The following is a 22243-nucleotide window of genomic DNA, read 5'->3' as shown; positions in this document are numbered from 1 at the left end:
CATGCGATGGAATACGAGAATTGCGAGAATGCGAATAAGGAATGCGAAAAACAGGAAACAACAACTGTGGAAAAAATGACAAATAAAACTAAAACCATAATACTTTTACAGGTCCAGTCTCTTCGGGGCGCGCCACAGGCGCCCCGAGCGGGTGCGACGGGCTGTAACAAATGATTTTGCAACGCGCGCGACAATTTCAAGTTTGCTGAAAGTTTATTTGAGATAGAAAAAGCAGGAAATCGTCTTTTCATATGAAGTAAAACGACAAATCATACTAGGAATTAACCTGGATAACCAGATCAACGTATCCACATTCAAGAGAAGTTCTTTTAGTAAATATATCTTATCGTCCGTTAGTAGGATTTAAAGCGAAAGAAGACACTTCTATGATCAATTCGAGTTGAGAACGACGTATCAATTTGGACTTAATTATTTTACAAAATTGTTGGTCAAAACTCAGAGAATGTCTTCTTTGGAGGTTCTGTATTTCTGGAGGGTAAAAAGCGTTGTGTGGAAATACAAAATGGAGTTTATTGAATGATCATGAGCGAACCAAATCTTCACGAACATCGACGAAAGTCAGAAGCGAAACCTTGCCTCGTGCAACCGTTAGCCCGTAAGGTAAACAAAGTTGGAAAATCTATTGAGGAAAAAAATAAATATGTAATTTCCCATCTAAGGGTCGGTCCGTACCGTGAAATACCGTGACCTCGGCCTTGAAAATACTGACCTCGTTCACGGTATGTAAGAGTTAATTCTTCGTTTGCAGCCACGTGACTAAAAATGTATACGTCATCAGCGTCGCCATTGCTGGTGGACCAAACACCAAAACAAAATGGCGACCGCGAACATTTCTTCGGTCAATAGCGTCACTTTCTCTGAATATTACTCTTCTCTAGCTGGTCCAACCAAAGAAAGATACCGAGAAAAAGTTAATTTATGTGGTTTTGACCCATATTTACTCAAGCCAAGTCAATGTAGCGATGATTTAGCTGATTTTACCTGCGTAGAATACCCTGACATTGTGAACTATCTTGTGCTACAAACCTCGTGGGCAACATGACAGCAAATGAAGGCCTACAAGTCCTTAGAAGCATACAATTTCTTTGTTTCTGGATGGGTCAACAGCATTTTAACTAAAAAAGTCACTTCCTCAACGAGAATCCTTGTTACTGGTAGAATAAATCATTCTCAACGAAGTAGAGCTACTCCACTGAAGAGTTGGTTTCTAGCAGAGAAAAGCGGCGAAGTCATAGTTGCTCACTGTAACTGTATGGCGGGTCTAAGCGAGGCTTGCTCACATATTGGAGCTCTATTGTTTGCAGTTCAGGCTGGAGCACGAATGCTTAGCTCTACAACCTGTACACAAGAAAAAGGCAAATGGATAATGCCAAGTTACGTTAAAGAAATCCCATATATGCCTGTTAGTGAGATGGACTTAACTTCGGCTAAGCGTCTAAGAAAACAAATTGACGAACCAGAAACGGTTAAATTAACTAGTATTAAACAACGATCTGACATTGAAATGCCTTCTGTTGAAGAGAGAACTGATTTCTATAACGAACTATCAGGCCATTGTAAATCAGCCATTTTATCACTCATTCCCACTCACAATACCTTATATATGCCACATGAAGTAAATCAAGACCTTCCAAAGACAGTTATAGAACAAATTCAGCTTAAATACTCTACTTATAAAATTTTTGATGCTATACAACAAATAGATGAAGTATTTGAGTGCCTTACTGTCAGTGATAAAGAAGCAGAAGCTATAGAAAGTACCACTAGAGACCAATCAGACTCAAAGTTATGGTTCTCACAAAGAGCAGCCAGAATTACAGCATCTAAATTCAAGGCTTGCTGTTCAACAAACCCAGAATTTCCTTCGAGAAGTCTTGTTAAAGTGATATGCTACCCTGAAGCCCACAAGTTCTCAAGTGCAGCAACAAAATGGGGAATAGACAATGAGTGCAAAGCAAGAGAGAGCTATTCATTCGCAATAGCTTCTGATCACCTCAATTTATCTGCTGCTGATTGTGGATTTTACATAAATGTGAAATGGCCTTTTTTAGGAGCATCACCAGATGGTCTAGTAATGTGTGATTGTTGTGGCATTGGACTGTGCGAAATAAAGTGTCCATACAAGCATCGAAATACCACAATAGCAGAATCTTTGAATGACAAGGGATTCTGTTTACACATGACAGAACGTGGCAGTATACAACTTAACACCAACCACCAATACTACCACCAAGTGCAGTGTCAGCTATTTGGAACAGATACTGCCTATTGTGATTTTGTTGTTTGGACAGAAGAAGATTTGTTTTGCCAGCGTATACTCCCTGATGAAGAATTCTGGAACACAAACTTACCAAAAGCTATATCCTTTTTCAAAAAAGGATTGCTACCTGAAGTTTTAAAGAGCATCTGCTGCGAACCATCTGAATTAGCACAAGACAGTGATGAAGATGGGCCATGGTGTTTTTGCCAGGAGGACATTGAAGAGAGCATGCTAGTTAGATGTGACAAGACAAACTGTTCTATTAAGTGGTTTCACATGGATTGTGTTGGACTTAGTATTGTACCAAATGGTGAATGGATTTGCACTTACTGCTTAGAGTTAAGATAACTTAAGTTCTCTGAGCAAACAGCTCAGTAACATGTTTTTAAACAGTATTTCAGTGTTGTACACAATGTTACTGAATGATAGTTAATGTGAATAATTTTAACAGCATGCCTACAGCATATTTTTGAAAAAACTTTACACAAAATTACACAATACCATACTTAAAATTAGTTTTAATAATCATTTGATTGTGTATTTTTAACTGTACAATACATCAGTTTTGAATTTTCTTTTAATCAGTATTTCAATGCTAAATGAAATAGAATATTGTTTGTAAAATGACGGATACATTACATGTGATAATTTCTCTATTGAAATGGGACAATTGACTCAGAAAGTGTGCCGATTGCGACGTAGCGTGTGTCACGATAACAATGTTTTTTGACCAATTTTTTCCGATCTTTTCAGTTATTACTTGGCATTCCAACTTATATTGATAATATACTCACCACTAATAAAATGGTTGCTGCAAACTCTGGTATTTTCAGCCTTTTTATCGTCTAAGTCTTTTCTTATATTAATGTACAAAGTTAGAAATTCCCTAGCTCCTGAGCATATTCAAAGTATATTTTTTCAGCAAGACAGGAGTTACAACTTGAGGAGCGATTTTCCTGTTCCAAGATTTAATACAATCACATATGGTAGACACAGCATAAGGTTTCTAGGCCCCTATATTTGGGGTAAAATAAGTCAGGAACTTCGTAATAAGACCAGCCTACAGGCTTTTAGGACGGGAGTGCGCACTCTTGATGTGCTTGGCCTGCTGGATGGCGCATGTGACTGCATCGCATGCTCATCCTAGTGGGGTGGGCACGTGGGGTGGTCCCGTGTGCTGTCTGGCGGTCGGGCACATGAGGAGTGTGCACCACCCTTGTATCATATTTTTATATTAATTTGTTTTGTTATATATTTATATGTTGCTTGTTTGTTTGCTTGTTTGTTCTTGTGTCTATTTGTATACACATGTCTGTTTACTTGTATCTACGCCTGTGATAGTTCGTCTATATAGTGTTTGTGTATATGATATATTATATTAATATGTATAATACGTATAGTTTTCTATAATATTTTTAATATTTTAAATATAGCTAGATTAGATTCTAAATCATATTATTTATTAATTATCTGACTATTTATTTTTTATAGTGTCCACAATTAGCTTTTTTAGCTAAACACTTTTGACGCTTAAATAAAGTTTATGTATGTATGTATGTATGTATGTATGGCAATATTTGCTAACCACTTTCGTCTGCGATCTTCGCACAACTTGCGAATTTTATCTCCCCTGTTTTTTAAAACAGCAGGAAAGCGAAAAAACCTAAATGTGCGTCCTTTAGCATTGTTAGTTTTGTTACTACAACCTTTAACTGCACAGATGTAACCCATGACGCCGAGAAAAAGACAATTAAACTCAAAAACCGTGACTCTCGAGATACTTAACCTTCGACGGCGCTTTGTTTATGGTCCACCAGCAATGGCCGACTTCCGGTTTCAAGGCATTGCATAATTAGCTGTGACGTCACGTGAAAACGAAGAATTACCGAGGCAATAAGCAATATGCATCCCGAGGCCGCAGGCAGGGAAAAATTCGCAGCGGCTAAAACAGCTTAGAATGGCAAATAATGGCGGGTTTTAGTAGCAGCAACGTCAAGATACTGTTTTATTTTGAAATCAGCGTATTGATTGCAACGAGATTTGTTCGATCATGCAAACTTTGTACGCTCATACAAACTTTGTAATAAACCTACACTCGCTGTGAGCATGGGCTACCTGTGGCCCTCCGGTCCCCAATGACCCAAGACAAAAACAATATATTACTATTGTTACCTAAGTAGATCAACAACTGATAAGACAGACATTCAATTGACCTCGGAGCCTTCTTAGTGCTTTCAGAACCTGTCGCGATGTCTCTACTTGCCAAGATGAAGGGTTTGCGCCGCTACTGTGGCGTCGAGCCCGTCGTGTTCTTCTATTCGTACTGGTACTTCCTTGGCTTGCTTGCAGTGCTGCAGTATGTGTACTATCGTTTTAGCGAAGATAAGGGCTTTCCTTATCGCAACCTCACGGAGAGTGGAGAGGGATGCGGAGATGGGGGAGGGTTTCCTTTAAACTCCTCACTACACCAACTAGAAATAGAGGTAAGAACCTGTCTTGAACCTTTAAATATTGTTATTGCCACTAGCGATCTAATCTAATTAGCATTGCCAAAGAAGGCCCTTTTTGCAATTTTACTAAGATGACCTTTTTTTAATTCTTTCGTTATCGGAAATTTTCCGAGAACCGTTAGCCAAGAGAACAATTTTACGCTGCATTTAAGGGCTTGCTTTTCACCTGAGCTATGTCACGCATGACTGTTCATCAGCGCCTTACAAATGTTAATTAGCGCGAGGCTGGAAATGCCTCCATGATAACCTTATCAGTAGTAAGCGTAGTAGTTTGCACCACAGCACGCCCGATTTGTTATTAAACGGTGCAATTACATAAAATTTTGTGATTCTATTTGCTTTGATTTGATTTTATTAGAAAGAAGATAGTAACCGTACAATGTACGTGTTCACTAGGAAGCGTGCGAATTTTTCACACCGTCCACACCCCGGTCTCGTACAGCAATAGCCATCTCTCTTTTCCGTCCAGCATTGCCGTAACCGTCACAGGCAACCCAAGGCTACTGCCAGTGATTTATAAACGAAAGTATGGGGAAATTTATATGTTAGCGAAAAAAAATACTTCCTTGTGAAAATTAAAAATTATAGACCTTGTAATATTGTGTTTGAATCTCCTTTATTTCAATTTGCGTGCCGATAGAAGTTCAGTAGAGCGTTTTTAAAGCCCGCTACGAATTGTATTCCTTATATATTGCTGGTATAGAAAAGTTTCTTATTGCGTTGTGTATGCAAAACATTCTTAATCTCTTGTGTGCCATTGAAATCGGGCATTTTTCTGTTATTCTCTAGGTGCAAAGCGCGTCCTCCGAGCTGTACTTGTATTACCTCGGTGTGTGGGCCCTCTCCATATCATTCATCGTCCCTTTCACGGGTTCGTACACTGACCGACGCGGACGCAAGCCTGGACTTATAGCGCCTCTTGTCGGAGCCATTCTAGAGACTCTAGTCTTGCTTCTGGTCTTGTATTTGGAGCTGCCTGTGTACGTGTTGATCGTGGGAGGACTAGTGAATGGTCTGACTGGTAACGAGGCCACGATGATGATGGCGACAACTTGTTACGTCACTGACACAACAGACGACAAGCAGAAGGCTTTTAGACTTTGTAAGTCCTTTTTACTTCTATTTTCAAGACTCTGCGAACTCATACATATCAGGCCCGTACCCAGGATTTTTATTGGGGGGGTCGCGGGGGGTGCGACATCCGAAAAAGTGGACCTAATTTTCCCAGGAGGTGAGGAGGGAGGGAATGAGTTCTCTAATAAAAATCTGACCACCCCCAAAAGAACAAAAAGGGAATTTTTTATGGCTTTGCAGTATCTCCACGGGACGTTTATTGTCGGATTTGGCTACGTACCAGAGTGATCTAGCTTATAGTATAAAGTTTTGTCTACAAATAGCACGTCTATTGGGAACCTAAAGTGGATCCCTGGCCGTTGTGTAGGGGGGTGCGTTCGCACCGCCTGCACCCCTCGGGTACGAGCCTGTATATAACTTTCAAACGACTAATTGGCTACCCTCATATGGCAAGTAAACAAGCGACACAGAAAGCTATGCGCAGGGGGGGGGGGGGGGGGGTTAATTGGCCTTTCATCATGGCTTCCATGAATACAAACTAATAAACCAATAATATATAACGGTTTAAAATTGATTACGCTTTTGAACTGGTCGCCAATAAAAGAAAAAAAAAGAAAACCTTGTCTGAGTTAAGAGCGAGGTCTAGTCAGAGGAGAAAGTCAAGTTATACAAGAATTTAAATAAAGATACTAGAATCTGAATTAATAATGCAAAACACTAAGCTACATTCACTTTCCAATTTGTCTCAAAATATCTTACTTTCTTTCAGCGATTCTTCAAGGAGTTCTTTTTTTTTCCGCGACTGTAAGTCAGCTGACCAGCGGTCTTTGGATTGAGTACCTAGGCTTCAGGATAACCGCGTGGTTTGAGATAAGCCTGTTGATTGTGCCGCTGGTTTACGTCATATTTTTTGTCGAAGAGTCGCGTACTTCCAGTAGAGAGAATGATTGTCGTTTCTTCAGCTTAGAAAGTATTAAGCCCGCATTGAGAATATTCACAAAAGCGCGCGAGGAAGGACGTGGAAATTTTCTGTTATTAATCGCCTGTTTTGGAATTGTGTTTTTCTCCACCGTCGGTACATTTTCCGTGTTTGCTCTTTTTGTTATGCGCACGCCGCTATGCTGGGGCCCAGGTATCCTCGGTTATTTTATGGCGTACAAGTTTTTGTCATTTGGGATTGGAGCCGCCGTGGGTCTCAAGGCTATGAAGTGGTGTGGAGTGCGTGACATCAACCTGTGTAGGGTTGCGTTACTAGGGCAGGCGGCAACACTGCTGACCATTGGATTCGCTGACGCGACATGGATTGTGTTTCTCGGTGGGTTACTCATTTCTCGGTATACTCGGATTACTCGGTAATAAACGGTTTGCGCTGTTTACACTGCTTTGGCACTAAGCGATCACCTGATAACAGCGCTAGATTTCTTGACCAGAAGGCGCGCGGCCTTAGCCACAGAAACACCTTTTAAAAGTTTCCAACTAAAGATTGTAATGGAATCTCATTCCCTTATTCTCAAGTAACGTTTGAAATCTTATGTTTGCTTTGAAGCGCCTGCCGTGGGGATCCTGGGTGGCATGCTCAACCCTGTCCTATGGGAGAAGATGTCAACCATTGTCGGACGCGAAGAACAAGGTGAGACACGACGGATCCAATTTAGCTTGCCTAACACTTGGTGTTTTCTTCGGGTTTCTTTTGGTGACTGATAACGGGCTATCCCCAGCCCCTCTTTGCTTCAACCACATGCATCCTAGACTTAAACCCAAGTACTAGGCAGTGATGGAATCTATCGAATGTTTCCACCTCACCTTTGCTGATCAGTACTACTTTTCTTATTTTCTCCTTAGAAGACAAATTTTTCAATATCAAAACTTACAGTACCAAACGATGTTTGTTCCACAGGGAGTCCGATAGCACAAAGGCAAATAATATCCCTCTCTGCCCAGTCCCCCTCACCCCCACACTGTTATCTTATTGTTCTTTCGGAAGCCTGTTATCATATCCCTACCCTACCCCCACACTGTTATCTTATTGTTCTTTCGTGAGCCTGTTATCATATCCCTACCCTTCCCCCACCCCTCCCCCCACACACACACAAACACACACTGTAATCTCATTGTTCTATCATTTCCTACACTCATTGTTACCCTGTTTCACAGGGAGCCTCTTTGCAACAATAGCCGTGATCCAGACCCTGATGGAACTGACGGGTACCCTGTTGTTCAACACGATCTATCCTGAGTCGTTGAGGTTCGGTATTCCTGGGTTTGTGTTTTTCCTCAGCTCAGCCATCATGCTTATTCCCTTCGCGATTTTGAGGTAAGAAAGACACATCATTACGTAGCTAGATTTGGGATGGTTCCCGATTGCGCTAAGAGAAGAAGCAGTGGCAGAGTTTTGACCATAATGCATATTGCCGATGGTATTCTCCTGTCCTCGTGTCTAACATAGCCGTAGAGTCTAAGCTACTATTTCAGAGTCTTCTTTTGCAAGTCATAAAGAAACAGATGCTATCTTTTACTTCTATCATTTTTATATCGTTTGATCTTACGCGATATTTGTTTTGGAAATTGCTCCAACTCACTCCAACTCCAGTAAAATGTCTATTTTGTAAGCTGTTCCATTCCCTTAAGTTATCAGTTCATTCTTGCTTATCACGATGGCGTTATCTATCTGCAGTTGTATACACTTTCCCGAGGGACACGCTACGAAGAAAAAACTCGAACATGTAGAGGACGTAGAGTTCCAGGAACTGTCAACACATCTATAGGACCAGGAGGAGTGTATCCGTTCGGCCAGGAAAATCTTGCTCTACTTACTCTCAGATAAAGTGTATCACGTCACAGGTGTACCACGTGATCAGCAAGGAGTGTATTACCTAGCAAGTGTACCACGTGACCAACAAGGAGTGTATTACCTAGCAAGTGTACCACGTGACCAACAAGGAGTGTATTACCTGGCAAGCGTACCACGTGACCAACAAGGAGTGTATTACGTTACAAGTGTACCATGTGACCAACAAGGAGTGTATTACCTGGCAAGTGTACCACGTGACCAACAAGGAGTGTATTACCTTGAAGTGTACCACGTGACCAACAAGGAGTGTATTACCTGGCAAGCGTACCACGTGACCAACAAGGAGTGTATTACCTGGCAAGCGTACCACGTGACCAACAAGGAGTGTATTACGTTACAAGTGTACCATGTGACCAACAAGGAGTGTATTACCTGGCAAGTGTACCACGTGACCAACAAGGAGTGTATTACCTTGAAGTGTACCACGTGACCAACAAGGAGTGTATCACGTTACAAGTGTACCACGAACCAACAAGGAGTGTATTACGTGAGAAATGTACCACGTGACCAGGAGTGTAGTACGTGTGTACACAAATGTACCATATTAGCATATTCAGCTGAAAGATAATATGCCTGTATTTTATTTTGTACTTTAGCTCTAACTTCTACAATAAGATAGATATCTTTTTAATCATTTGGGAACGGCCAAAGTCAGGTTTGTATTTTTCTACGCGCTGAGTTAACTCCCAAGGCCGAACAACTGAAAACTGATACATAAGCATTAGCATTTAGTAACTATTTGTATTCCTCGCACAGTTGACCCTGTAGCTGTTGAGTGTGTGGGTTTTCTGATAAGAAATCCCTTTAAAGTCTGGCTTTTGTGCATACATTGCCCGTTTTCAGTACCATATATTATCTCATACAAAAATGTGACGTCATTTGATGAAGTCCTATGTCTGTATGTCATTTAGGTGACGTCATCTGGTGATATCCTGTGTCTGTTTCCTATTAAGGTGACGTCATTTAATGATGTTCTATGTCTGTATGTCATTTAGGTGACGTCATCTGATAATGTCCTGTGTCTGTATCCTATTAAGGTGACGTCATCTGATGATGTCCTATGTCTGTATGTTATTTAGGTGACGTCATCTGATGATGTCCTTTGTCTGTATCTCAGTAAGGTGACGTCGTCTGATGTTGTCCTATGTCTGTATACCGTTCGGTAGCCATCGTGGCATGAGGTAAGGGTAGGTTAGATGGCCGTTCTGGTAGCGGTTTTTGTTGCGTTCCTCGAGTATGCCACCAACACGTCGGCTTAGTCTGTCGTAGTGCTTGGATAGGATCGCACGTGCACGCATGTCGTCTAGATTCGGTCCGTAATCAAACAAGTGGTCGAGTCGGAGCACGCCCAGGCTGATAAACACGCGTAGCTGAAGCTATGGGAAACAAGCAAAAAAAACACGGACTTGAACCAGAACCGAAACATGGTGTTACAGAAGAAGGGAAACATTGTGCTACAGCGGAAGGGATACATGGCGTTACAGGGTTATGGAGATATTGCGTTACAGGAAAAAGAAACATGGCGTTACAAGGAAAGGGAGACATGGCGTTACAGGGGAAGACATGGCGTTACAGGGAAGGGGAGACATGGCGTTACAGGGGAGGGGAGACATGGCGTTACAGGGGAAGGGAGACATTGCGTTACAGGAGAGGGGAGACATGGCGTTACATGGATAGGAAGACATGGCGTTACATGGAAGGGAGACATGGCGTTAAAGGGGAAGGAAGACATGGCGTTACAGGGGAGGGGAGACTGGCGTTACAGGGGAAGGAAGACATGGCGTTACAGGGAAGGGAGACATGGCGTTACAGGGGAGGGGAGACATGGCGTTACAGGGGAGGGGAGACTGGCGTTACAGGGGAAGGATGACATGGCGTTACAGGGAAGGGAGACATGGCGTTACAGGGGAGGGGAGGCATGGCGTTACAGGGAGGGGAGACATGGCGTTACAGGGAAGGAAGGCATGGTGTTACAGGGGAGGGAGACATGGAGTTACAGGGGAAGGAAGACATGGCGTTACAGGGTAAGTCAGTGTAGGATGATTGCGTGACTATGGTGATGCCGTGACGGTTGCGCTACTGGTTCCTTACTCACCGCTGTGGTGTGCCTATGCTGAAGGCTGTATATACTGTAGGAGCCGTCGCTTGGCCCACGTGTATCGTTGTAAAGCTTGCTTGGAGTGTTAGGGACGTATGAGCCGTAGTCGTTGGCAGGGTAGTTGATCACTGAGTGTTGCGCAGACATGAGCCAGATCATGTGAGTGATGATCTCTTTAAGGCTTGCACGAGTCAAGATCTTCGGGGGGAATCCGCGGATCTTTCGACAATATAGCAATAAGATGTTGAGGTTTAAACATATATAGCAATGGGATGTTGAGGTATAAAGATTTATAGCAATGGGATATACAGCATTGGAATGTTAAGGTATAAAGATATATAGCATTGGAATGTTGAGGTATAAAGATATATAGTAATGGTATGTTGAGGTATAAATATATATAGCAATGGAAAGTTGAGGAAGAAAGATATATAGCATTGGAATGTTGAGGTATAAAGATATATAGCAATGGGATGTTGAGGTATAAAGATATATAGTAATGGTACGTTGAGGTATAAATATAGCAATGGGATGTTAAGGTAAAAAGATATATAGCATTGGGATATTGAGGTATTAAGATATATAGCAATGGAATGCTGAGGTATAAAGATATATAGCAACGATGAGGTATAAAGATATATAGCAATGGGATATATAGCAATGGGATGTTAAGGTATAAAGAGGTAGACGTACCTTGCCAACCCCGCCAAATAACCCTGTTCCGTCAGCAGAAATTTCACTTGCGAAGTTTTGAAGCTCAAAGTCTGACTTCACAGCTTCATCACCTTCGTAGTATCTACAAGTGAAGTCATGGAAACAGATGAAACAAAATACAATGAGTAACAACAAAAAGGTCGCGACAAGATCGTTGTGGTTTTCTATGTATACTTTGATTGATCTTAGTGCTGCTACGTTGTTGTTAATAACATTAGCTGTAGTTGTTGATAATGTTGTTGCTGTTGTTGCTGTTGTTTATATTGTTCTTGTTATTGTGACGTCTTACACATCGGTTTCAACAGCAGCAAAAAAAAAAACTAAAAAAGAAATGTCAGAATAAGAAAGTCGAAAGCACTCACATGTCGATATACTCATTGACGACACTCTCGATGACATTTAGGATGAGATGGCCGTCGTCTCGGTAGGGAAAATATGGCAGGGACCGGCGATCATTCAAACCACGCCTCTAGTGATGGTATGTCAATAAAGGTCAATAAAATAGTAGCGTACAACTGTGATATAAATGGATGCTTCCTCACTCTTGGGAGGATGAGAAAATAGCGGCTGTCAGAGGTTCTTTAAAATACAAGTGTGCTGCGGCTGGAGAGAAACGGGGAGAGCTAGCCCACACCTAGCCAAACCATAGACTAGCATGGATCATAATGCAGTGTTTTGAACTGCCCTCTCTGGTAATGGACAGATCTTAATATCCCCCATTGCTCACTGAGAATCGAGCACACATCCTTATAACAAAATCCTTTTTTAACTTCATCCAAGTAACACAAGTACAATAAAAGTAAAGTTTTTATTTCAAGACTTACGAATATGTTTTCTCTTAGATCCATTTCTTTCCACCTGAAGGTCTTAGCTGCCCTTTTGATAAAATCGTGCGCTCCCTTCCAGCCATAGGCGTGGAGGTGGTGCTCAAAATGCCCCTTTTGCACTAGCTTTGGCCCCCCTGCGGTGTTAGAGAGCACCACACCTCGGCAGTGCCACTTCATCATCTCGTGTAGCGGGTGCAGCGTGGAGATGTGTCGATCCAAACTGAGGCAGTACAACTCTACGGGGAAGTGGAGCTTGCTCAAATGCTCGACCATCTGGCTGTAGCCGAAGTCGGACAACTGCAGGTTGAGTTTAGCAAGCGTCCAGTGCCCACCGTCCCTCGGGGTGAATACTCGTGAGTCTGGGGGGATCGGGGTAACATGAGCCTTATGAGCTTATTGCTTCATATGGACAGCAATAGTGCTCATACTGCACTATTCGCTTTATTTAAAGAAGACAGAATATTCCCCCCCTTTTGTAACATGTTTCAAGTAAGGTCGAGGAGGGACTAGGATGAGTAGAGTGACCTCATGCCCCGACCACAAAGATAGGCTGGTGAATGGAAGGCCCCATGCTTTATGTTTAGCGATTGGCCGCACGAAACCCGCCTGGTTTGTGTATAGCAACTGCCAACAGGGAACCCACCTGGTTTGTAGTTCATCTGAATAGCGAGTGGCCACAGGGAACCCACCTGGTTTGTGTATAACGAATTGCCACAGGAAACCCACCTGGTTTGTGTGTAGCAACTGCCCACAGGGAACCCACCTGGTTGTTAGTTTATCTGTATAGCGAGTGGCCACAGGGAACCCACCTGGTTTGTAGTTCATCTGTATAGCGAGCGGCATCAGCCTTCGCTTGCTCTCGGGGTCTTGAGATCCCGTGGGAACAGAAGCAAAGATGGCGATGGGCGAGAGCATTGGCCACATGGTACGATTAAAGCCTTCCCCGGGGAATTTGTACAAGTCTTCCATGGTGACCATGTCATCGCATATGGGCACCCTCCATGCGTACAGCAGGCGCTTCTTGATGGCCTGTACAGCAAACATGTGGAAAAAATGGTGATATATTTTTACTGTTCTCATTGTGCTCAAATACTAGAAAAATGTAATGTTTGGCATTTGTATAGCGCACTTTAACATACGAAATGATCAAATGCGCTTCACATGTGCTGACTTTACTCGTCAGTATGTAGATACGGACTGCTCCACGCAGTTTACAATCATGAGTGAGTTAGTGTGTAAGCATTGTCACTGAAGATGGTACCACGGGCCAGCGTCCCCAGCGGTTCTTTTACGTCCACCAATACAGGTTAATGATGTGCGAGAAACGGGACTTCCGGCTTAACGTCATTATCCGAAAAGACGAGGGATTCACAGTCCCCAATAGCGAGACCTGGCGAGCCGAGTGATAGCGGAAATGACTACGCTGACGTGGGAGGGTTGGAAAAATGAATAACAAATAGCTGGCATGCGACAGGTGCGAAGAGCACGCCGAGACCACAGGCGATCAGACGATAAGCGCCACCTACTACGACGGGAGCCACCTACTACGACGGGAGCCACCTACTACGACGGGAGCCACCTACTACGACGGGAGCCACCTACTACGACGGGAGCCACCTACTACGACAGGAGCCACCTACTACGACGGGAGCCACCTACTACGACAGGAGCCACCTACTACGACAGGAGCCACCTACTACGACGGGAGCCACCTACTACGACAGGAGCCACCTACTACGACAGGAGCCACCTACTACGACAGGAATCACCTATTACGACAGGAGCCATCTACTACGACAGCAGGAGAGCGAATGGATGGTGTGCTTTTTTTATATCAAGATTATAATTACAATTGACATTAATTAACGTTAAAATGAGTTTTGTCTTATATTTGCAGTAATCAGTCACGTGAGACGTAACGTAGTGCGCTAATTTATTTGGAAGACTTCTGAGCCGAGTTGTGTGACATATCATGTAAAGAGAGGTGCATTTCAGTAAGGAGCTAAATCCTCTGTGAATTCAATCGTAATAAAACGGCTCAATTTTCTTGCAAAAGCACAACACGTCTAGAATACTAACAGAAAACTAACAGTGAGATATTTAATATATGGTGAAAAATATTCAAATAAAACAGAGCAGAGTGGTTAAAAATAGGCATAGCATAGTTCTGTCTGAGACGTGAGGGGTGGGGGTGGTCATGGAGCAAGCCTTAGTCCTTTTACTGAGTATCTAAGAGGGAGGAAGACGCCATTTTATTTCATTTAATTCCAAATTCAGGTGTCACTCACCCATTCAACAGCACGGTGGCCCTGACTGCAAGGGATCTCGGTAGTTAGCATCTGCCTTATTTCGGCATTCAAATCAAATGAAGGATTCAAAAGATTCTTTAGATCAGCCCAGTTGAGCCCTCCTGAAAACATATAATAAGAATTATGGGCAAGGGAGCTCGTTTAGCGGGCCATGGTGTCTTTAGTAACTCGTCACTGGGCTGCTAAGAGCCCTGTCATAGGTGTCATATGGAAATATTGTGTCTGACGATATTTCAATAAGAAATGACCTACGAAGTGTGAAGTGTGTCCACGTAACCTGTGCACTGACAAGTAGCAGATAAAAAACTTCTTAGAATGAAACAAGTAGATAAAGCAGCCCTAAGAGAATGGTATTTGCTTCACTTACTTGCCGCAGAGAAAGTGACTCGCTGAATTGCCATCGGGTTGGTACCCGCCAACCTCTGCTCTGCAAAGAACTCGTCCGAGATCCACAGCGAGTTATCAGATTGATATACCTCATGCTCCGCCGGGCGACGGAAGAAGCCCTGTAAACCACACAAAGAGGAGACTTCAGGGTCGCTCGGAAACAAATACTAATCAATTGCTTCCTCACGATTTACTGACAGAATGCGCGGTTATAAGGATCATATAAAGCTGCCCTCCCCTCCCCTCCGTATGCGCAGTTTTAAGTATAATATCACCCTGCCCACCCCCCGTTAGTCTGACTTATATGACACAGTTTTGTGCTTATTTTGATCAGAAGTGTCATGCACTACTGATCTACTCTCGAATTCTCCAAAATAAGCACCTCGGTTTTCATACACGAGGATCTATCAGTAATTAATGGTCATACGGAGGGGGGAACCCACTGCCCATCCCCTCCCCTCCCCCCTGCCTTATCTAATGATAGGTGAAAACTCTTGGTTCCAGAGACACATGTTTTACTTGGTAAAGGGCCAGAATACATAACTTGCATTACTTGCATAACTCTTCTTACTGTTTTTCATATTAACGATCAGAAAAACTAGTGGGGGGGGGGGAGGTAGGGAGAGGGATGATCTCCTTTCATTTCCCAATTGTTTACTATCTATTTTAGGACTATTAAGTCTATTTTTGACAGTCTATTTTTTTTTTTACTTTTTAAAAGTAAAATAACACTCACCCCTAAGCGTTTTTCGGCCACCGGCTCAACAATGGAGAGCATTTGCGCATACTCGGGGATGGTGGGTACCGCTGGCAGCTCTGCCGTTTTGGCCTTGTACGTTTCGTAAGTCAAATTGGAAACCGTAAAGAGGGCCAACTGGAACTGTCCGTGATAACGCAAGAAAGGGTCCTCCTTCACAATCTTCTGGTACTCCGATGTGTCTAGCCCTAGCCTGGTGAAAGGCATGTCGGGGGTGGCTTTGCGTAGCTTGAGCGTATCGCGCTGCTGTTTAAGGCGAGCCTGACGGTCACTGTGACAAGGTTCTGCTACAGGGGCGCGTTGAGGCAGCGATAACGGACAGTACCCATAGCTGACAAAAGAGAAATGGATGCGCTTTTAAACTCACTTAAAAATAAATCGCCATATAGTTCAACCTTCCCCTAAATATGAATGCTTGCTCGGATACGGACATTCATATTTAATATAAACGTGGCAAGATTTTTCAATGAATGTTCTTTTTATTTAATAAATTTTCGCACCGCAAATTCGAAGTCTCAAGGGAGACCAAAATGCGATGAAAGATATTGGGCCCAAAAAAAGGACTGCTGGCGAAACCGCGAAATCCATGTTAATGTTAACAGCATGAATACAGACTTTTTTTTAACAATATTAAAATGTTCGAAAAATTTAAATTTCTTTCTAGGATACACATCAGCTGAAACCGGCTATAATAAATTGTTTCGATCTAGGCAGGTTGAGAAATAACGGTAAAGTTTTACGTTATCTGAATTAGCGAATTTACACATTCATTTCATTTAACTTTATGGTTTGAAGATCATGAATTATTGTTAAAAGTGTATGGAATATGTATTATTATTACCAACCTGTAATTAAGCCACGCAATACAAAGCAAGATCCCTCTCCAGCGACCTCTCATCGCAACTTGTGTAATCAGCAGCTACGAGAAACGCATGTGAGGATGGTGCATTTGCTACTTTCTACCAAGCTTCCTAATGAAGTCGCAGAGGACTTCCAAATCATCGAAGCCGTTGTCGCTAAATGTTCGTGAGCGTTTCTTGCAAAGCGTTTAGTATTCATAATATTTTGGCGCGCTTCTGATTAACCTGTTATATTTAGGATAACCGAAATTAAACAAATTCACATCTGCTAGAGGGTTTGCTTCTTCTCACACGGCAGTATAACACGGGCGGCCTTGACAAAAACATTACTTACGCTTATTTTGGTTTTTAAAAGGTACTTAGTGTCACAATAGTGTAAAGAATTTATGGTGTTTTTCTAGGGTTTCTAAAACCGCATGTAACGGTTAAAGGATCAGACTTCTTTCTCCACAAAAGGGTGAACAGCCACCTAGAATTAAGGACCCCTAGCGTCTAAAAATAACAAATAGTTTTAATAGTCATAGCTTTTACAGATATTTTTGTTGTTTTGTTACTTAAAAGAAAAAAACTTCTCAAATCACACCTTAAATTTGGCTTTATAGTGTATTTCTTATACCTTGTTTGATATTTCCATAGAAACAAAACTTACCTAGCAGATGTTTTTACTACAATACAATAAGCCTTATAGAGGGTTAAATTATAACCTGTGTTGTTTTCTAACCACCAGACTGGTTCTACTTCTCCCTATCTAAAACCTGTCGTTCATCAATTTTGTATTACCTTACTCGGGTAGAACCAAACCAGACGGCCGTAGTTTCACCTGACGAGGGCTTATCAAGAAGACGGTACATAGGGGATAGTTATTCCCCTTACACATCCCCTACTTACCTTAGAGTACCTTACCTAAGAGGAGAAATATTCCCCCTTCACATATCACATTAAGTACTTACCTTAGAGTAGCGTACCTTACTTGAACACTTCTTTGACTGTGTCACATATCCTTAAATCCGACACCTTTTAAGCCCTTAATCAAATACCACGATTTAAGATGTTATTGTTTTCTCGTGCAATCAAACGCCCTCGTCGAACAAAAACAGGGAAGTATCATTTGAATGGCTTGATATAATTTGTCCGCCAGTACTTTGAATGCATGAATAAGCTCAGGAAGGATTAGAGGTCGCCGCTGAGGGGGTTCTATTTATTTTAATTACCGTAATCAAATAACAATTTGTCACCATGGCTTGAGATTTTTATTACATTACCACGGAGGACTCAGAAGATTTGTTTTAGGCCATTTTTAGACATCGCGTCTTGTCCTAGTGGCAGATTTGTAATTGCCTTTCTGATTATGTGACGGGAAATCTAGAATGCATTATGTCAAAAAAGGAAATATAGAGAACTGGTTATAAGCACTTGCCACCTTTTCGATGTTTTTGGTTTTGTATCCAGCTGTTTCAGGCGGATGTAGGCGCTGTTTTTGTTGATATTTCTATTAATGCAAGTAAAATAGGATAATACAAAACACATATATATTCTAATTAGCGTTAGGAGTGTTATTCATTCTTATTTTAAAGAGAATTTCGCCCTGGTATGAAAAAATTAGTTCTGCTATCTGTGCGCGACCTGGTTGCTCGAGAGCCCGTACTGTAAGCATGTATATCTATCCCTCGTGAGCCCTTGTATCTATTTATCTACAGAACATGGTCCAGTGAATCTTGGTGTGTGGGTTTAAGCACACAAAAATGATATATATTTTCCAAAGTGAATTACGAACGGGAGTAACATAGGACGGACCATTAGAAAACGTTGAAAAACCTGAAGAAAGAAAATTTCATACAGGCCAAACCAGAAAGAAAAATCCATAAAAAAGGGAAAATAATATATGTTATTCAAGGGTGAAACCTCCCACACAGGTGGCCTAGTGGCTGGCACATTGGTCTCTCATTGCTACGGTCCGACTCCGAAACCTGCCTCTGAGCTCGGGCACTTTTCTAAATTCGGGTCTGGGTTTGAACTTGGTGCTTTGAGTGGATTAAACTTGTTTTTCCTGTGTTTCCAGTCTTTCGGCGACACAAAACCGAGGTCCCCTCTCAGTCCTCTCCTTAACGCTTCACTCAAATGTTCGGGGACGTTCAAAAACCTGTATGATATTCCTTAGAGTAGGGAATTGCTCCCGGTTTCACTGCCCAGCTATCCCTCACTGGACCCAGAGGACGAAGAGCCACCACAAGAATGGGCCTCAATTGGGTACCCAAAAGACGGACCCTACAATATGTTTTGTTTAACCATAACCTTGAATAAAGTGTCGATCAAACAGAGATGAGAATCGTATTGGACTGGACACGATTTAAGCTCCAACTCTCATGACCGTTTGACCTATTAGTTCAGATCTTGGCCCTCTTTGCGTTCAACATTTTGGCTTGCGGGAAAAAGTCCAATCTTTTTTGCATGCGCATGCGCGAGAATGCGCCACACATATGTGGTGTGGCGTGGTTGCCTGGCACAAGATGGCTACGAGAGGAACTCTCTTTCTCTTTCCCGCGAGCAAGGATGGCAAACGCAAAGAGCCCGTGTCTCCGGGTCTGGGCCACGATTGACTCTCCACTATCCCGCACCCTCACACATTAGAGTTGTTGCCTTAGCATGAATGAAGGTTAATTAGAGTATTTCGCTTGGAAGTTTTCACAAAATGTTATATCTGTTAAACTTCAATTCGATGATGAATGTTAAAGACATATAACCGATTGTGTGACAAAAAGCGTGACCACTCTCACAAACCCAGAGAGCAGGAAAAAGTGAAGCTCTCGTCGACTCTTATCTACGTTTGTTCGAAGCTTTTTTAAAGGCACGAGTAGGAAGTTCAATAAATACAGCTCGTCTCGGTTTGCACCTGCTCACGAATTTTCCCCATCTCACACCTCAATGTCCATTAGCCTGTCATAAGCTTATCTGAATAGTTTGTTCTAAATTAACTGTGTATGGAAATATTTTGGCATTATTGCTCGCATCGGTGAAATTTCCTTTTTTTGTAAACAAATGCCCGCTCCCCAAAAATGAAACAACAGTTTTTAATGTTCTTTTTATTATTGAACGCTTCATCTACTCAATATACAAAGTATACTGCTCTCAGTCATAACTACATTGACATGGATATCGTTCCACCAAAAAGCTTAAACCTCTTATTGGAAAATAGTGAAATATTAGTCTTTTCCTATATCTTAGTCTTTTCCTATATCCGTATCTACGTCTGCGCACTTCATCCCATCTTGGTTGTGAGATGTTAATAGCTCGTACCTTGCTTTCCACTCTCCAGGCTTCTCTGCCTCCTCGTCTTCCTCCTCATCCTCATCCTGCTCGTCTTCCTCATCTTCAGCCCTGTCTGCCATGGCGTCGTTGTACTCGCGGCTTCCTTGGGGCTCTGGCCGTTCTTCAGCTCACGTTTCATGCACAACACGAATCCTCTGGCGCATGGACGGCAGTCTTTGGTGTCACTGCATCCCTCGCCCTTCGCTGCGGCTATGCATTCACGCTGCAAGTGATGATATACACCTATTTCAATAAAGGTTGTCAGTGCTAATGGCAAATGGCGATTGGTAAATGTCAGTTCTACGACTGAAAGTAGCCATGCGTCTCGCAGAATATGGATAAATCAAAACAATTATTCATTAAGGTTACCAATGCTTGGCTTTGACATTCCTGGACTTCATTTAACACCTTTAATTTTACGAAAAATTGTACCCATAAGACTTTATTCGCCATTTGCCATCACTCTCCGTGTGTGTAGGGGCTTAAAGGGGTCTCACCTAATTAATGTTTTAGTAGAGTCATTATTGTTTTTATCTTTTTTTTTACTAAGTTACCTAGTGCCCGATTTAAAACGAGGAATTTGGGCGATCTTGCATCATTTGGACAAAAAAAAAAGATGTGTATCAGAGGTTGCGTTTAGGTAGAGGGAAAAGTATATGTACTTTTTAAAAGTGTGCGCGTGTGCGTGAAAATAAATGATGACGAACCCCCTCTGAAAGAAAGTAGTTTTTGGCCTTTTTTTCTGAATTGTATTGTACGATGAAACTAACATTGTCAATGTTGCCCGACACATTTGCAGCAAAATCATCATTGTTATTAATCCATGTTGAAATCGTGGGAAGGCTAGTAGCTTGCAGTGTTTTCTGTGGCATCACTTCTCCCATCACTTCTTCTCCCCTACCCAGGCGTCTCAAGTCAGTAAAAACAAGTGAAAAATAAACAAGTGAGCGCAATGAGCCATGGGAAGGTTTAGCGCTGGCGCAAAGGAACAAGGGAAGGGTCAACGGAAGATACCACTGCGCGCTTAGTCCGGTCACGCTAGTAAGCGCCTGGGTACGAGGCAGTCTTCTCCCCGAATTGTTACAATGTGCCGCTACCTAAACTTTGTTTTCAGAAATTCGAACCAAACCGAAAAAATCTCCAATAGTAAGCGCAGTGTGGGCTAAATTCCCCCTGAAATATAACGAATGAATACGCTTTTGCTATGTTCCTGGTTACCAGCAAAGCTTAGAGGTATTTCTATCTGATTTTCTGAAATATCTTAAGTACACAAATATCTGTGCAATCCTGTTATATTTGTGTTTTCAATAACATCCTTAATGAAATCGTTTTATGAGAAAAAGATGAAAAATGGTATCTGACAATGGGTGTGATCTCCTTAGCGAAGGGTGGAATATCAGGCTCACAATGAGAATGAACCTGTAGCATAACAGTTAAAATCCTTTCTCGACTTCTAGCAAGCAGTATTCACATACAGGCTACGCAGGAAGGGCATTTTAATAAATGCCCGGAAGAATATCGCCTTCTTTACATTTTTTAAAATATTTAAACAGAAAAAACCTTATGCACCTCACGCGTGGATAATTATTGTGCTATCTGTCACCAACCCCTGTGCCCAGATATTTGAGAACTTAATATCTCGTAAGAAAATTCCTCTAAGCACGGATGGTAACTAAGCAGTCACTTAGGTATCTTTCAATTTACATCTTTATAATATCAGAAATGGGTGCTGCTTTTGATAACTTACCGTGAAGATGTTATTGAATGTTTGTATTTTTTTACTCAATGGCAATGCCAAAAGCGTTTCGCGCGAATTTGATGCATTCAACATAATTTGTGCAACCGATGTATTGTTATTAACATCATGGGGATTACGGATTCCTCGACCACCAAAAAGGAGGCATAGTGTAAAATGACTCATCACCTGGATAAAAATCCTGGAAACTCAGCTAAAAATTAAGTATATTGGAGATTTAGATGCGATTTTGTAAAAAAAAAAGCGGAACCAGGACTTCGAAAGGTATAGAAATTTGCTATAACTAGGCATAGATTTGAGGTTCATCTCGCGGTATCCCTGTGTGGGACAATCCATCAACCCTCACATATTCTGCCAAAGTCTCTCGAGATCGAAAATAGATGCGCTATGGTGAACAGCAGTATAAAGTAAATATGTTTCCCACAGCACCGTGTTTACAGCTTTTTGACCAAAGACGAACGTAACCTGAGACTAGAACTAGTTAGCGAAAAAGATTGGTGAAAATATTCCTTA

The 22243-nt window shown here is 42.0% G+C and overlaps 3 protein-coding genes across 8 annotated transcripts; 2 read left to right on the top strand and 1 right to left on the bottom strand.

Moving 5' to 3' along the window:
* The first annotated feature begins 194 nt into the window (after positions 1-194).
* On the top strand, positions 195-9584 carry LOC5511337 (proton-coupled folate transporter). Of its 3 annotated transcripts, XM_048726321.1 has the most exons (7): positions 195-621; positions 4511-4764; positions 5581-5893; positions 6635-7180; positions 7412-7495; positions 8020-8179; positions 8540-9584. In XM_048726321.1, exons 2-7 carry the CDS (start codon positions 4531-4533, stop codon positions 8628-8630), a joined length of 1428 nt encoding a protein of 475 aa, XP_048582278.1. In that variant the 5' UTR covers positions 195-621; positions 4511-4530; the 3' UTR covers positions 8631-9584. The 3 variants fall into 3 exon arrangements, with proteins under 3 accessions (XP_048582278.1, XP_032236519.2, XP_032236520.2); XM_032380628.2 differs by lacking the exon at positions 195-621 and having other exon boundaries at positions 4417-4764; XM_032380629.2 differs by lacking the exons at positions 195-621; positions 6635-7180 and having other exon boundaries at positions 4417-4764.
* LOC125561824 lies at positions 751-3099 on the top strand. Its single transcript, XM_048726320.1, has one exon. It carries the CDS (start codon positions 1070-1072, stop codon positions 2627-2629), a length of 1560 nt encoding a protein of 519 aa, XP_048582277.1. The 5' UTR covers positions 751-1069; the 3' UTR covers positions 2630-3099.
* LOC116617692 (polyunsaturated fatty acid 5-lipoxygenase) lies at positions 9282-17835 on the bottom strand. Of its 4 annotated transcripts, none has more exons than XM_032380625.2 (11): positions 17619-17835; positions 16654-16727; positions 15788-16139; positions 15032-15170; positions 14644-14765; positions 13165-13384; positions 12353-12714; positions 11891-11997; positions 11508-11610; positions 10812-11033; positions 9282-10092 (listed from the first exon to the last, which is right to left on the bottom strand). In XM_032380625.2, the coding sequence occupies exons 2-11, from the start codon at positions 16704-16706 to the stop codon at positions 9859-9861; spliced, it is 1914 nt and encodes a 637-aa protein (XP_032236516.2). In that variant the 5' UTR covers positions 16707-16727; positions 17619-17835; the 3' UTR covers positions 9282-9858. The 4 variants fall into 4 exon arrangements, with proteins under 4 accessions (XP_032236516.2, XP_032236518.2, XP_032236517.2 ...); XM_032380627.2 differs by having other exon boundaries at positions 17634-17835; XM_032380626.2 differs by lacking the exon at positions 17619-17835 and adding an exon at positions 17449-17601.
* Positions 17836-22243: the final 4408 nt, after the last annotated feature.

The sequence above is a fragment of the Nematostella vectensis genome, chromosome 4 (assembly GCF_932526225.1).
Source record: "Nematostella vectensis chromosome 4, jaNemVect1.1, whole genome shotgun sequence".
Classification (NCBI taxonomy): domain Eukaryota; kingdom Metazoa; phylum Cnidaria; class Anthozoa; order Actiniaria; family Edwardsiidae; genus Nematostella; species Nematostella vectensis.
This window is presented reverse-complemented; position numbering and strand designations above follow the sequence as displayed.

Excerpts from the sequence above, each read along its gene's own strand:
- LOC5511337 (XM_048726321.1), top strand. The coding sequence starts at position 4,531 with ATGTCTCTACTTGCCAAGATGAAGGGTTTGCGCCGCTACTGTGGCGTC. Across the intron at positions 4,765-5,580 it reads TACACCAACTAGAAATAGAG|GTGCAAAGCGCGTCCTCCGA; the intron begins GTAAGAACCTGT and ends GTTATTCTCTAG. Across the intron at positions 8,180-8,539 it reads ATTCCCTTCGCGATTTTGAG|TTGTATACACTTTCCCGAGG; the intron begins GTAAGAAAGACA and ends ATCTATCTGCAG.
- LOC116617692 (XM_032380625.2), bottom strand. The coding sequence starts at position 16,706 with ATGAGAGGTCGCTGGAGAGGGATCTTGCTTTGTATTGCGTGGCTTAAT. Across the intron at positions 16,140-16,653 it reads ATTGCGTGGCTTAATTACAG|CTATGGGTACTGTCCGTTAT; the intron begins GTTGGTAATAAT and ends CTCTTTTGTCAG. Across the intron at positions 15,171-15,787 it reads TGGCCGAAAAACGCTTAGGG|GGCTTCTTCCGTCGCCCGGC; the intron begins GTGAGTGTTATT and ends TGTGGTTTACAG.
- LOC125561824 (XM_048726320.1), top strand. The coding sequence starts at position 1,070 with ATGAAGGCCTACAAGTCCTTAGAAGCATACAATTTCTTTGTTTCTGGA.